This window comes from Myotis lucifugus, unplaced genomic scaffold, assembly GCF_000147115.1.
Source record: "Myotis lucifugus unplaced genomic scaffold, Myoluc2.0 scaffold_1, whole genome shotgun sequence".
NCBI lineage: Eukaryota > Metazoa > Chordata > Mammalia > Chiroptera > Vespertilionidae > Myotis > Myotis lucifugus.
The window spans coordinates 20,471,943-20,488,497 of NW_005871049.1; the positions used below are offsets into that span (position 1 = coordinate 20,471,943).

Sequence of the window (16,555 nt, forward strand, 5' to 3'; positions counted from 1 at the left end):
TTTTTCTCTCAAAACCAATTTCCTCATCATTACATGAAGATAACATACAATAACCATAAACAAATGGCTGACCAGCCATGTCTCTTTGGGTTAATATTAATGCATTAATGTCTGAGAAATACTTACGGTTGATTGTTTCCCCCCAGAACTAAATAAATGTCAATAAAGTTTATAAACACATACATAAGCACTTACATATATAGACACTACAAAAGTCACAAGAGAAACCTTTATTAAAATAATATCAGATTTACTTTAAAAAATTTTTTCTTTAATTATTTTACCTTTCACATTTTAGGAATAAAACACTATATGCAAATAAAAAGTTGTGCTGCATCAATAGGTACTTGTAAAAGGAAATAACTGAATTGTAGTTTCTAACATCAGGAGTGTCATTGGCTTTACCACAAATGGTAGTCCAACTGTTATTACTTCTACAGTAAAATTTACTTATTTACAAATCTTAAATTAGATCATTATTTATGTACCATAAATTATATCTATCATTATTTAACTGGTTCATCTGTGAGACACAAATTAACTTATACAACTTTCCACAAGTCAGGGATAGGGTCAAAAACTTCAACTGTGGCCCAGGAACAATCCAGAAAGAAATCACAGTGGTAAGCCTGATGGGATATTAAAGATTGAAGCTTCCTTGCAAGAACATAAAAAAATGGAATAAGATGGAATAATATTTAATCTATCAGCCTCAAAATAATATTATATACAGAATATGATCTAACAATATTTGAAAGCAAGTAGATTATACATTTCATACCAATATAATCCTACCAAGTCAGGGAAAGAGTATGTCTGTGTATGTTTGCACATGTATGTGGATATCCATATATACATATGGAGCAACTATTACACAAATGATCATCTGCTGACTTAGAAATGAAAAGTGCATAATTGAAAAAAGGAGTCTGGTGACACACTATACTAGAGCAGACCAAACATGCTGCCCATGCCTAGACAGAATTCTGAGTCACTAAAATGTTAAAGTATATAAAAGGTAGGATTTTTTTTTTCTGCTTTGTTCACTAATGCAACTCAAGTACCTAGACCTGTGCCTAGCAATTAGCAGATACTTATTTGTTGAATGAATGAATAATCAATGTTCCTCTGGTTTTGATATGTGACCAAGAATGGGGACAATGAGCTAAGTCTTTCAGAGAGAGAAAAGCATCCGCATCCTTCTTAAGGGAAGGTTTTTACCTTACTCGTCTTTGTTACACTAGCAACACACACAGGGAGTATACCTAATATCTTTTAGCAGAATTAAAATTAATTTAGTGGTGTTAATTTTCCATGAAAATTCTGGGAGAAATAAAAATATGGCCAGGGATCCCATTCCTCCTTTTAAGTGTAAATATGCTAATATGAATTAGATTATATGGAGCTGCCTATAACTAGGTTAACACAATTTAGGTATTCATTTATATAATGTATGGTTTTTTTGTTTGTTTGTTTTTAATATATTTTATTGATTTTTCACAGAGAGGAAGGGAGAGGGATAGAGAGCCAGAAACATCGATGAGAGAGAAACATCGATCAGCCGCCTCCCGCACGCCCCCCACTGGGGATGCGCTCGCAACCAAGGTACATGCCCTTGACTGGAACCGAACCCGGGACCCTTGAGTCCGCAGGCCAACGCTCTATCCACTGAGCCAAACTGGTTCTGGCAATGTATGTTTTTTTTTTAAAGCATTTCAATATGCATGCACTCGGAGACTTAAGATAAGACTTAGACTACTTTGACATTTCAAAGTGTACTCCATTTTTCATGTGGGTGATAGCTGTAAAACTCAAAGGTCTGTGGAGTTATTTCCACAACTTTAGAGAAAACTGTGTTTCTGACTTCAGAACTTTTTGGAGTTTAGAAAGTAATACGGTTCAACTAGAGTGTACTATAGAACATTCCCAGTACATTAAACATTAATATTTTCACAGCAAAATGTAAGCATATTCAGGTAAATAATAAAAGTGACTTTTTTTTGTCTCAGTTAGGGTCAGATCTGGCTAACTTTAAAAAATTTATTTGGTTCTCAGACTTGAATTTGTGGTCTGCACACAAGTAACTGAATTTATTATTTCATACTTGTTTACCTTGCCAGAAGCTTAGTACTAAGTTTCTTTTTAACATATTTTTCATCTGTCTCCCACATTACAAGTCTTAATATTGTTAGTTTCTGTAAAACGTAACTTACAAATTTAAATAGCCTTGCCCTGTGATGTTAAAATTACTAAACTATTTGTACAGATTGTTATCTATCAACAAAGGGATAATAATTCATGTCAGTTATTTCTATGATGTAGTTGTAGATTTATAAATCATACTATAATTTGTTTCATATTCATATCTGACAACTGAGGCACAATCTAATTATTATCTGATGGCAAAAACAACTAAGATAGCAATGTTATCAGTAATTAGATATTGAGGCCATCATAAATTGTGGTAGCGAAGTGAGGATTCCATATTTAAAGACACAGTGTTACATGACAAGTTAACTCCTAAAATATCTGGAAACTAAGGATCCGTTTACTCAACGAATGCTTACCCAGGCCAGTATAGCAAGCAGTGTTCATGATGCTGGAGCCAGATGCCCGACTTAGAATCTTAGCTCCATCACTTACTAGCTTTGGGCAACTTATTTAACCTTCCTATGCCTCATATTCCTCATCTATAAAATAGGTTATTTTAAGGGTAGAATAAGTTCATTTGTATAAGTACTTAGAATAGTGCCTCCCTTGCATCCCAAGTTAGACTACACTATTATCCTATTTTATAGTCAACAAAATGTTAGCATTAACAGTTACTTTTTTGTTCCCCTAAATTAGAATCCAAGCTCGCTATTATATTCACAGGTTCTAGAAAAGTTCCCAACTCTGTTCTAAGTGCTTGATACATATTTTTGGACTGATATTAATATTTATACATTCCATGCCAAGTTGTAAGTGAATAATTTGCAGTATAATTAACATGAAAACACAAGCTATGAGCCCAAGTTCCTTCTGTCCATCATTTCTCTGATTATCTGGTTAGCAAGCATCCTTCATGTTACTGCGAAGCCTTTCCCCAGCCATTTGCACCGAGACTTTGGGGGACCTGCTCATGCTCCCACCAGTACTTTGTACACAGGCCCATTTAAGCAAGCATCCTTTTGTACTATAAGGATTTATTTATGATTTTACCCTAGACTATAAAATGCTTAAAACAATGTGAGTTTTCCATTTTTGCATATCCACAGGTAGAGGGGATGAAAAATCATCTCCTTTTTATTTATAAGCAATGCCTTCCACAGTGAGGAGAATAAGGCTGCAAGAAACTTACCATTTACATTATGTTTCTGCATGAGGCATGAAACATTCTTAAGAAGAAAAAGACTGATAGGGTCTAATTAATTAATTACTTTATTGATAAAATAAGTAGTGACAATAAAGGATATTAAATGATCTGAAAATGCCAATTTCCCCCGAAGTTCTGATGGAATATGTGTGAAGGAAAAAAACTTAGGAAGTTACATTTTTTAAAAATCTGGCACCCCATTGAAATTTCTCTCCAAACTTGCTCATACCATCACCTTGTTCTTCCTACTCGTCAAAATATTGTAATAATCCTTCTTTATTTCAGCATTTTCTGACATTTGGGGGCTATTGGAGACACTCAAAAGTACCACCTAAATGACTACATCTTATGTTTGTTTCTCCTTCGTTTTCAAAATTGGTAAGTAGTAATTACTTTTAAAATTAAATGTCAAACTGTATCTGAGTTTAGTTAAATTTAGAAAAGAAAATATTGAAAATCACAGCTGCACAGTCATTTTAAAACATTTAGTAAACAAAAACATGCCATAGTTTACAGTGCAAAAAACTTCTTAAAGAATTTTTTGAGTTTAACACACACTACAACGAACTGATAATACAAATATTTACACTCACTTTTCTCTTCGTATCACTGGGAGTATTAAAAGATATTAAACTCTTTGAGTTTACAGCCTAATTGAGACAGGTTTGAAGCTGTCAAATAACACCATTGAGCAGTACATATATGCTTAAGGGCCAAAGATAATGGCAACAATGACAGTATGTTCCACTAATGAATGACAACAACGGTGGATGCAATCAGTGCCAGGAGAAAGGTTCCAACAGAGAGGGAAGCTAGACTGTGAAGTCATGGGAAAAGTCTGGAGAGACAGAGGTACAAATGTAACTGTGGATACTGAATAGACTAGTATGAGGAAGGAGAGCACGATACTGGCTTTTTAAAGGTTTCATTTTTCTATATGTTAAAAAAATACATCTAATATTTCTACTTGGCTAAGATGTTGGGTTTCATGAAATGTCTTTCAGGCATCAAGACATTTTAGAAGAGCAGACTTGCTACAACTACTTTAAATGAGTATTAATCATGGCTAGAATTTAAAACAAAAAAAAGGGCAAACAGGGATTGGGGCTAGAGGCAAAACTATGTCAGAAATGTAAGACTAAGTAGTAGTGCTGTAAGAAAAGGCAAGTATTCCTGGCAGCTGCTCTTAATAGCATGAGAAGTACTCTTGTAGTAGAGATTATTAATAGCAATATGCTTTGGGAGTGGTTGTCATTTACACTTACAAATATCACACTAAAACCTAGAAATGTAAAAGAATAAACTAAGGTGACAAATAAAATTTGAGATAATCATAAGACACTAAAAATAATGTATTAAATAAATGATAAATCATGAAACTATGCATGTGGGTCATCTTTTTAGATGAAAACACATAGTTTTAAAACTATGGGATGAGTAGAAGAAAATTATAGTTAAAAATAACAGGTGGCAAGTCTATGCTAAATACTATTTGCTAGAAAGAATAAAAAAATAAAATCACCATAAGCAACAAATAATTTCTTTATCTATTTACATATTTTTCTCATGAAGCTTTAAGTATAAACACATATCATTATTTTCTTACAATGAAAAAAAAAATTTCCTCTGATGGAAAATGATAATGTATAGACTGAGTAAAATCTATAAAACTTTGCCATGCTAGGAGAACTTGGCTTAGAATATGGCTTTCTTAGAACTTGGCTTTCTGTTTAAGCAACATTAGAAGTCCCCCATGCTGGTTTTCAATTGGTAAAATCTTTCTGGAAAACAATTTGGCAGTATTTAACAAGAATAAAAAAGTTCATACTTCTTGACCCAATAATTCTACTTGTAGATATCTGTGTATAGAGATATTACAGATTTATATATAAAAGAGTTCAAAGCAGGTCAATGCCCAAATCAACAATAGTAGGAAAATTATGATACATTCACATGGCAGATTATGCACATCTGAGTAACAGCCATAGGGAACCACCAGCAATATCTTAAAAAATGAATTAAAGTACCAATTTTGCTTTTTTTAAAAAATTATTTAAATTGTTATTGAGCCCTGCTGGTGTGATTCAGTCATTGAGTGAAGACATCGTTGAGTGATGACCTATGAACCAGGAGGTCAGGGTTCGATTCCTAGTCAGGGCACATGCCCAGATTTCAGTCTCGATTCCCAATAGAGGGCGTGTAGGAGGCAGCTGATCAATGATTCTCTTTCATCATTGATGTTTCTATCTCTCCCTCTCCCTCTCTGAAATCAATAAATATCTATTTTCAAAAAAAATTGTTATTGAGGTTATTTCTGAGCAGTGGAATTACTGATAATTTAGAAAATTGTGAAGAAAATTTTTTCTAAATTTATATATTGAGCATTTCTTATGTTTATCAAGAGAAGTAAAAGATATTAATTATTGGAAGACAATAAAATTCCCTTTATCACCATTCAACTCCAAAAAGTTGAGGAATTAAAATTTATTAAATTCAGGAGGGTAATAACTCACAAATTTGCTGTACCAACAGAGCTTATGATTATCTACTTTTGGGCTACATACAAAATTTTCATACAAAAAACATTTTATCATAAATAAATAGAGATGCTGTTTTCTGAAACAAAGGTAATACAACTGTTTGATAAAACTGACACCTTTGTTGAAATATACTAATGGGCTCAACAACAGTCTATTAAAGGAGCATAACAGATTAAAATGACATACAGCTTGAACTAACTGAAGATTATACATACAAAAACCAATGCATGAATGAGATTAAGATTTTGAATACAGGTTTGGCTATTGTCACCATCACTGAGTAAACAATGAAGAAAAAACTGAACTCAGAAGAGTACAAGCTAAGAGAGGTATAATATTGTTTTTACTTTTTGTCACCATTATCGTAAGTACTAACTGAGCAAACTGATGAGAATGATACCTCACTGCATGCATGGTTAAGGGTTCATCTGTCGGACACTGTTCTCAGTTGTTGCCTGCCTCACACAGACCCTGAAGTATGACAAAGACTCGTTCCTTGACCAAACTCTAGTCAAGGCTCCTCTGATTTATTTTTCAAGAAGCCCTGTCCTTCAGCATGTTCTCAAGAGCCAACTTTTACCAAGAATCCTACTAAGTCAGTTTAACCAGAATCTCCCAACCTTGATATCTGACCAATCTCCATACTAGATCACCCTCCATATCTGCTGGGTTCCTCATCCTCCATCATCCTGCAGGTCATGTCTAACCACTTTTGGTTGAAATGATGTAGCCAGAATTCCCTGATGTTTTTGCTCTTAGCAATCTTCAATCCACTAACTCACCCTGTTCCTTGGTTATAAATTCTCGCTTTTCTTTGCTGTATTTGGAGTTGAATCCAATCTCTCTTTTCTATTGCCAAAACTCCTTTTAGTAATTTCTACCTATGGCAATAGTCCCCTAAATAAAGTCTGTCTTTAGCAAGTGTCATGAGTCATTTTTTCTTTAACTGGTTTCATACCCCAGCTTACAAAAAAACAAACATGCATACTATTAAATATTTCCAGTTTTTTTATAATTATAATTATTGCATAATCTGTGGAGTAACTTTATAAGTGAAACATCTTAAGAGAGATTACACACACAATAAAAACCCTAAATTTATAATGGACTATGCTACTAAAAGTTATTTGTAGGTCAGCTGTTTGAATCTTTGAATGTATTTTCTCATAGAAACTATGTCAACAGTGAGAGGCTCCCAGGCTTACCCTCCCAAATACTAATGTAACAGTAATTAAAAAGTGTTAAGTTTACAAGAAAAAAATGTATAAAGGTTACAAAATTTATTAGAAAGAGAATGACTACTACCTGTAGCATTAGAGAATCCTGAGTTAAATACCAGCTTAACTATTTACCAAGAAAATTAGGGAAAGTTAACTTGTTTGAGCTTTAGTTTTTTAGTCTAATAAAGGGAGATATTACCTAACTCACATTACTAAACTAATGTTTAAATCATTTAGGGATTAACTGAGTTAAATACACAAAATAGCTGGGACAGTGTGTAGGATACATGATAGGTTCTTTTGAAATGATAGCAATTATTAATAGCATTATTATACTAATACTGGACATTAAGAAGGGAAATAATAAGCAGTATGTTAAAAATCCTAGTGATAAGACACATAGAGATGTTTCTCTACTTAACTACAAAAGAGTAAGAAGAGCAGTTGAGGGTTTTAAAGAAAATGAAAGGTTTAAGGCTCTATCAATATCATACCTAAAAAATTTACCATAAGCTGAAATTTACATACAAGCAAAAAGATATATGCATAAGATTTATGGTAGTATTACTGTAATCATAAAAACCTGTTATATAACTTTTTTATAAATAAAGTTTTATTACAACAGACTTGTCCATTCACCAAGTATTGTCTACATCTGCTCTAATGGCAGAGTTGAGTAGTAGTTCTAATAGTGACTTATGTGGTTCATAAAGTCTGAAATATTTAATGGTCCCTTTGCAGAAAAAGTTTGTAGACCCCTGATTTAAGTTAATCCTCAGTGATAACAACACACAAGAGTGAGATTAACATTTCCTCAAATGATACAAATATCTGATTTTAATTTTATTCCTATTTTCACTTTAAAGAAAAAATTTAAATATACTATTTTAATAGAACTTGATATGGAATACAATGATTACAAAGTTATTTCCAACTAACAGAAATCCAGTCATATATTTCATTGCTGCCTGGGCTCTTGGGTTTCAAGTGAACCAGTCCTTGTCCCACATTGTCCCCACCTCACCTCCCTGCCACTCCACCAGCAGCTCTACCCTGTTCTCTAAGTCAGCTGTGTTGCCAATGCTTATGGGACATACAATCCCTATGTGGTCCAAACTCAAAAATATATAAGGCACTCTAAAAGCAACCAGCACAGTTGACCAGATTATCTTAAAAAGTCCTATATAAATCAACAATTACATGCCACTTAGAACTCTCCACCAAAATAGTAATGTTGAAGAATAACCTTACGAAAATATCCTAAATCAGAGGTTCTCAACCTTCCTAATGCCTCGACCCTTTAATACAGTTCCTCATGTTGTGGTGACCCAACCATAAAATTATTTTCGTTGCTACTTCATAACTGTAATTTTGCTACTGTTATGAATCGTAATGTAAATATTTGATATGCAGGATGTATTTTCATTGTTACAAATTGAACATAATTAAAGCATAGTGATTAATCACAAAAACAATATGTAATTATATATGTGTTTTCCGATGGTCTTAGGCGACCCCTGTGAAAGGGTTGTTCGACTCCTAAAGAGGTTGCGACCCACAGGTTGAGAACCACTGTCCTAAATGCTTTAAAGTCTCCAATAAAAACAAAATGAATTAAGAAATTAGGTTTAAGCAATGAAGTGCATTTTCTTTCAACATACTATTTTTAATTGTAAGACAGCATTATTTCTCTTATCACTTAGAAAAAATTGCTGCCAGGCAAGCTATGAAATTCCATCAAGCTGTATTAGTTTATATATATTTAAAATGTAGAAAAATTATGTATCTTAAGATTTAAGAACTACACTATTACCACAACTAGACACTCCAATTTCAAAAAAATAATACTTTTTTAGAGATTTTATAGATTTAAAACGTTTTTCCTGTAAAATTTCTCTTCCTTAAAGGACAATTAATTCTTTTTAAAATAAAAAGTTATGTACTCAACTAGTATTTTCAAATTTTCCTGATAATGAGACTTACCTTAGAACTTCAAAAAATACAGATAGATCCTTGAGCCTTAATCCAAATCTCTTAAATAAGACTATCCAAAAGAAGAAACCCTAGATTCTGTGTTTTTAACAAGTATTCTAGGTGATACTTAAAATCAAGAATGTATGAGCAAATATAATTATGAGGATCTTAAGACTAAAAACATTTTTATTTTAGGTAACTGATTAATAGCTAGATTGCTATTTCTTTACTATTGTTAGTATTAAGTCCAAAGTATCTCTAATAAGAAACTTGAATAATTCAAACAATAATAACTAGACTACCAGCACTAATAATGAGATTAGTGAATTGCCTGAAAACACTCAAAAGATATAAATTGAAGTTGTAATTTTAACAACTATTTTAAAGATATTTTACAATCTTCAGTTATTTTATTGTGCAAACATTAAGAGGACCAATGTCTACGATGAAGAGACAATATCATGTTTTTCAAATTTTAATAGGTCAAGACTGCAGACAGTCTTATAAAGGTCGCTGTACTTGCCATTAGCTCACTACTTGGAAGAAAATAATGGCTTACAAAATACAGTAGTCTATTTGCTTTATGGACTTTGTGTTTAACAATCTGCTTGAAAGGACCTATAACTAATGTAAACGATAAACGGGATGCTAGACACAAAAAGATTAATTATATATCACACCAAAAGTCTCTTTTAAATCTTTGATAAAGAAAAATCCGTTTTAAAAATGTTTATCATTAACTTTACCAAGGAAAAGTTAGTAAATTAAATAGCAAAGAGCATGTGAATCAATTTAAAGCTACCTAAATAAACCAGTTGCAAAAAGGAGAGAGGGAGGATATAATTACACTATCCCTCTAATATTTCTAGTAGTCAAGTCAATGAGTTATGCAATAGTTATTGGCAGGCAGGTAGTCTAAAACTGAATGTGTTAATTTTGTTTTTAGCTATCTTCTGAAAAATTTCCTAGTATAAATTTTATTTTTCAAGTTTAGTCCCCTTCTATTATTAAAAACCCAAGGCTATAGTTTAACATAACATAGTAACCTAGAAAAGTCAAATTGAATAGTGACCTTAGGAAGCCCTGAGGGAAAGTCTTGAAGTTCTCTCTTAATTTTTAGAACAAAGTATCCTTATTGTTAGAATCTTAACCCTTTCATTAAAAAACCCACACTTCTCTTCCTCAATTAAAAAATGTACTTGTATTGGTATTTTCTTTTATAGAAGTATTAAAATAACAAGCTAATTTATTAATGACTTTAAAGCTATTAGAGGCCTCTGTGTAAATGCTTAAATCAGAGCAGTGACCTCATTCAGAAGTTACAAAAGCGACAAAGGGAAAGAAGATAAAATAAAAGAAACACATTCTGAAAACGAAGTAGGAAATAAAATAAAAGAGAGATGGAGATATTTGTATTCCATTTTCAATGTTTAAACTGTATTACATTTAAACTGTATTACATTAAAAAATGGTTTTCAACATGGCTACTACTTGTTTGAAATACAAGTAGAAACTAATCAAAAGGAACTAAGATAATAAAAAACACATTTTACGAAGGTTATTTAAGTCCCAGGAAATAGAAGAGTCCTCTTAATAAGAAGAAAAAATATTTTTCACGAGTTATGAGTTAATCTACTTGTTTAATAGAATGTTTTTCCTTTAATTAAAAAAGGTTTTAAAAAAGGGTATTAAAACACTAATAGTACTGATATATGCAAACAGTCATTTAATCTCAGACAGGTTGTTTTTTTTTAATGTATTCAGAACCATAAACATATTTTAGATCTAAAAATACAGCATTCTAGTTAATATTTCAAAATGGCAATATAGAAAATACAACAAGACTGCTCATATTAACAGGGTCAAAATTTGGCAGGGAGAGAGGGCAAAACATCCTGAAAAACATCCAATAGATCAGAACTTGATTATACATTAGCACAAGTTCTACAAGAGGTTTGTTAGTTCAGGACTGTCTATATATAAACTGTTATCGTAACTGCCACACAATGGCACGTTATTTTTATTTTACATAACAGCAAAAAGTAATAGCTCTATTATGTTAAGTTTGCATTTAAGAAATAGCAATTTAAAAATAATACAGCTTAAAGTGCCAGATAAACATACGGAACTTGGAATACTCTTTACATTACAAGAGCTAAATGCTATAATTCCTATGTATAAGGAGAATACCACCAGGTTTTTGCTTTTCCCACAAAATAACCACTACAAATTTTGGATTTTAGTATTTGCCAATATATTTCAGAACATACTTCTTATATTTACCAACTTAAAATAAGGATTCTAATATCTTAAAATAATAAACGAATGAGAGATAAAGGTGGATTGGGTAACCTTGCCCTCAAGGCTATCATATTATTAAAACTATCACATATAAGTTTTTGCTGGCTACATAATGCACTGAGAGTTTTAGTTATGAAAATCAATTGAAAATTGAAGCATTTCTTTACCAAAGGAGGCAGAAGTATTTCTTTTAAATAAACATTCCTATTTTTTCAAATGTGTAAGACTTACCCGTCTTCGACAAAAGGGGAGGCCTTGGGCAATGATGCTAATGCTAAATATCTTCATCACAGTTTGGTGTGGTAGAGGCTCTTTTGCACTTTTAAAATCAACAGGAACCAAGCCATGGTTTAGAGTAGTTTTCCCCAGTTTTGACATTTTAAAACTCTTCCTGGTTGATGAATACCCTCTACATGTAATACAGGCACATTACTAAAAATTCTAAACACCAAATTAAAATATAATTTTCTATTTAAAAAAAAGAAAGAAAGAAAGGCTGAGAACCCAAGGCCTGCTGCTTTTGTCTTTCAACCTTCTCCTACCAAATGTCCTGACCTGCCTGAGGCTTGGTGAAGTGCAAACTATCCTAGAATAGCCAGGAATTATAAACTACTGCAGTGAAAGCTCCTGCTCCTGCCAGTCAAACAGCTGGTGAACCTCCCATACAAAGTCAGTAATGCGAACACAACCGAAGCAGGGCTGTGTGTAAAGGCCCTTTTAAAACTTCTCCAACTACTAATGTAGGTATTCATTCCCTAGAAAGTGAAAGTAAAGTTTCGTTACAAAAATAAAAGAAATAAACATTGTATTTTCTCATGAATATCTATCTAAGCCTATCTTACCCAAATATCAGCATTAATATTTTAGAAATGTTTTGGATTATGCTTCAAATTCAAGGACAGTGCTTATGCATGCTCAAAAAATAGATAAACACATTTGTTCTATCTTACATATATTCAGTATGAGCATGCTTTTTCTTTTTCCATACATACCATTCTCTGTCTACTACTCGGCAAGACATTGAATTGACTCGAGATCTCTATAGCTATTAATATGCATTTCAGGTTAATCTTTACAGTAGATGTTTTAGTTGTTTGCAAATTTCAATCGCTATAATTCTGAAAAACTCAGTGATTCCACGTGAAAGTACAAGAGGCATGTGTTGTGACTTATTAGGGATATTTAAAAAACAAGTATTTATAGATGTAACCTGTGATGAGAAGTAATCCTAGTAAAATGAATACTAACGAACCAGTTCATTGCCAATTCTTAGTGCCTAGTTTCTCCAGCATACTTCGGTCATATAAACCCTTTTTAAAACATAGAGAGGGATGTGGTGCATAATCGATTCCTCAAGAACCTTCAATGGCTCCCAATGCCTAAGATAAAACCTCCCCTCTACGTGGCCCCAAACTAATCTTTCCATCATTATCTAAAATATTTCCCTAAATTAACCACTTATATCAGTGCTAAACTTTACACTACATTTCATATGCAAACTCTTGAACTAAACAGTTACAAAGATGATAAGAAAAAAAGGTCAGTGTGAAAATTAATAGGTAGCAGTGTTTTGTTGCTGTTTTGTAATCCTCACTTGAGGGTATTTTTCCCATTGATTTCTTAGAGAGAGTAGAAGGGAGGGAGAGAGACACATCAATTGGTTGCCTCCCAATTTGGCCTGAGCCTGCAACCAAGATATGTGCCCTTGATTGGAATTGAACCCATGACCCTTCAGGCCAACCATTGAGCCAAACTGGCTAGGGCAGTAGTAGTTTTAATAGACAGCAGATACAGATGTAAACTATCTGTTCACAATGCTGTTAACTGGTTTGTTTTCTCTTTCTATTCTACGTTATTCTTTCAATATTCACTCATCTCTTTATCTCTCCTTCCAAGAGCTTTTATGGATCTTTATAGCATGCATTTACTAGGATGTGAAATGGAGAGAATTAAAAAGAAGAATGCCAGAGTGGGTGATTTCCTTTCTAACTTTGGGAGAGATCTGTCTTACTAAATATAAAGTGGGCTGCTGGAAAGCCAATACATACACAAGAAAGACACCCAATCCTACCATGATACTACTTTCTTAAAGTATACCTTTCTCTTATACCACAATTTAAAATGTAGTTAAAAATGCAAAACCATTAGCTGAGGTGACATATTTAACTACACAAAAGTAAACAACTGAATTTCTCCAAAGAAGATATACAAATGACCCATAAGCACATGTAAAGATTCTCAATGTCATTAATCATTAGGGAAATTTTAAAACAAAACCAGAATAAACCACCAATGTCCACTCATTAATGAACACTAAAACACCACTGATGAATACCCATTAGCATGGCTATTATTAAAAAATAAACGGGGAGGGAGAGAAGGAGAGAAAATAAAAAATGCTGGCAAGGATATAGAGCAGTGGTTCTCAACCTTCATGCTGCGACCCTTTAATACAGTTCCTCATGTTGTGGTGACCCCCAATTTCATTGTTACAAATTGAACATAATTAAAGCATAGTGATTAATCACAAAAACAATATATGTGTTTTTCGATGGTCTTAGGCGACCCCTGTGAAAGGGTTGTTCAACCCCCAAAGGGTCGAGAACCGCTGATATAGAGAAATTGGAACCCTTGTGCATCACTGGTGGGCATGTAGCCACTGTGGAAAATGGTCAAAAATTACCACATTATCCAGCAATCCCGCTTTTGGATATATACCCAAGAGAAGGCTCAAACAGATAGCTGTACACCCATGTTCATAGCAGCATTATTCGCAATAGCGAAGCAGTGGGAGCAACCCAGGTAACCAATGATGGATGAATGGGTTAGCAAAATGTGGTATATACATACAATGGGGTATTATTCAGCCTTCTGACACATGCTACCACATGAATGAATCTTGAGGACATAATAGTAAGTGAAGAAAATCAGTGAAAAAAAGGACAAATATTGCATGATTCCACTTATATGAGGTACCTAGAGCAGTTAAATCCATAGAGACAGAAAGTAAGATAGCTGGTTGGTTGCCAGGGGCTAGGGAAAGATGGGAATGGGGAGTTATTATTTAATGGGTACAGAGGTTCAGTTGAAGAAGATGAAAAAGTTCTGAAGATAGATAGTGGTGATGGCTGCACAACATTGTGAATGTACTTCATGCCACTAAATTGTATACTTAAACTTGGTTAAAATGGTAAATTTTATGTCATGTATATTTAACCGCAATAAAAAATTTGTTTTAATAAAAAAGGAAATGACTAAGGATATAACCATAATCACCCAAAACAAAAACCCCAGAAGAGATCTAAGGATTGAAAACAGGATACTGGAAATCTGCAGGATGGGATGGTAGGAAAAGGTGAGCCAGATATCTGAGCCAGTCATGTCTACAGCCCCACTAGACTACTACTTCACCTCATTCTAGTCTCAGCATCTCCACTGATACTCACTGTATTTTTTAGCACAACAATAATCTTTTTTGTGTGTAACAAAACCTTCAAATATATTCTTATTCTCCTTACTAGAAAAAATTTTTTGAAGTAGCTCCCACAGAATGCCGCCTCTCCAAGCTACTATCTACTTCGTTAATATTACACATATTTTTATGCAGACTGACATTCCTTATTTTTAAAAAATTCTCTCAGTGATATCTTTGAAATTAGTTAACCCCTCAAAATTCCTTTCTATGAACCACATAGAAGGTATAATTTAAACTTATTTAAAAGCAGAAAAATTAGAAGAAAGTACTATATTCCTCCAGTTTAACACATGCATTCTGCACAGAAAAATGAATCAAACTTATCAACTCCAAATTTAGTTTCACGTAATCCACTGGTTAATAATAACATACTAAAAATGTTAAATTTTTTACTTTTATATTTAAAAGCCCTCAAAGAACTTTATTGTAACATGTAGATAATTTAAAGATAAGGAAGATCAGCTCGGCCAGTGTGGTTCAGTGATTGAACATCAACCTATGAACCAGGAGTTTACAATTCGATTCCCAGTCAGGGCACATGCTGGGGTTTTGGGCTCAATCTCCAGTTGGGAGTGTGCAGGAGGCAGCTGATCAATGATTCTCTCTCATCATTGATGTTTCTATCTCTCTCTCCCTCTCCCTTCCTCTCTAAAATCAATAAAAATATATTTTAAAAAAATAAAGAAAATAAAGATCATGAAGCTCTCTAATCTCTCTGGAGTCTGATTCTAAGGAGAGAGAAAAACCCAGAATTGGAAGAATTTGGATTGGGAAAATTAAAACTAAAATCAAGTATTCATTTTCCTGCTTGTAAGAGAGCATAAATTCTTACAAGGTAAGAATTCATTTTCAAGAAATTGTTTACGATGATAATAGGAGTGAAAACTAAGGCTAATTTCTATGTCAAATGTTGTCCTTTACACTGGATGCGAAGTTCCGGTAAACACAAAGCAGTGACATTCTAATTCAACCTCATTTTAAAAAATCAGTAAATAGCTGCCCTCAACTGGACAGTATAGAGCATTGCAACTCTAGCAAACCAAACACTAGATCAAATTATGTCTACAACAATATATTTTTTTAAAAAGTGACATTATGAGTGATTGCATAAAATGAGTGCTAATTTCCAAATGTCTATACTACCACATTTCATCTTTTGCGGAACATTCATTCGGTACTTCTAAAACAATGTTCTCAATTAGCATAGAAACATTCTAAATACCAAATCTTCAAATACAGAAGAAAACCCTAGTCGATGAGGGAAATCATAGAGAATACACAGGAGAACCCCAATTGCTAATACTTTAAAATGCAGCTAGTTCCATGTGTTCAAGAAAAAAATAAGTCATAGTTCCAATTACACTTTTTAAAACATTTAAGAAACTCTTAATTATTAACTCCCTCCTCCCAAACTAAGATTTTTCAAAACAGACAAGCTCTTTTTGAGATACCAACAAATATTGAGGAAGTATAACAAAGTAGGTAGGAACATGGACAGCGGGACCAAATTGCCTTAGTCCGAAGTCTGGTTCTACTTATTGATGCTATGACCTTAAATTGATGCCTCTGTCCCTCAATTTCATGTACATAGAATCTACCTCACAGGATTGTTATGAGGATTAAATCAGTTAATGTAAGTGAGGCACCTAGAATAATGCTTCACATCTAGTAAGTGTTTTATAGATTATAT

General features: G+C 33.1%; 1 protein-coding gene across 11 annotated transcripts in view; it reads right to left on the reverse strand.

Moving 5' to 3' along the window:
* The window catches only part of FBXW7 (F-box and WD repeat domain containing 7), a 146,740-nt gene that overhangs the window by 59,283 nt on the left and 70,902 nt on the right, over positions 1 to 16,555 (reverse strand). Inside the window, exon 1 of one of the 11 annotated variants that reach the window (XM_006081784.3) lies at positions 11,622 to 11,847. The exons of the other annotated variants lie outside the window; for them this stretch is intronic. Within the exon in view, the coding sequence (XP_006081846.1) occupies positions 11,622 to 11,768 (147 nt within the window). The 5' untranslated portion in view covers positions 11,769 to 11,847. Of the gene's footprint in view, positions 1 to 11,621; positions 11,848 to 16,555 lie in introns of those variants that run through there. 11 annotated transcript variants of the gene reach the window in all.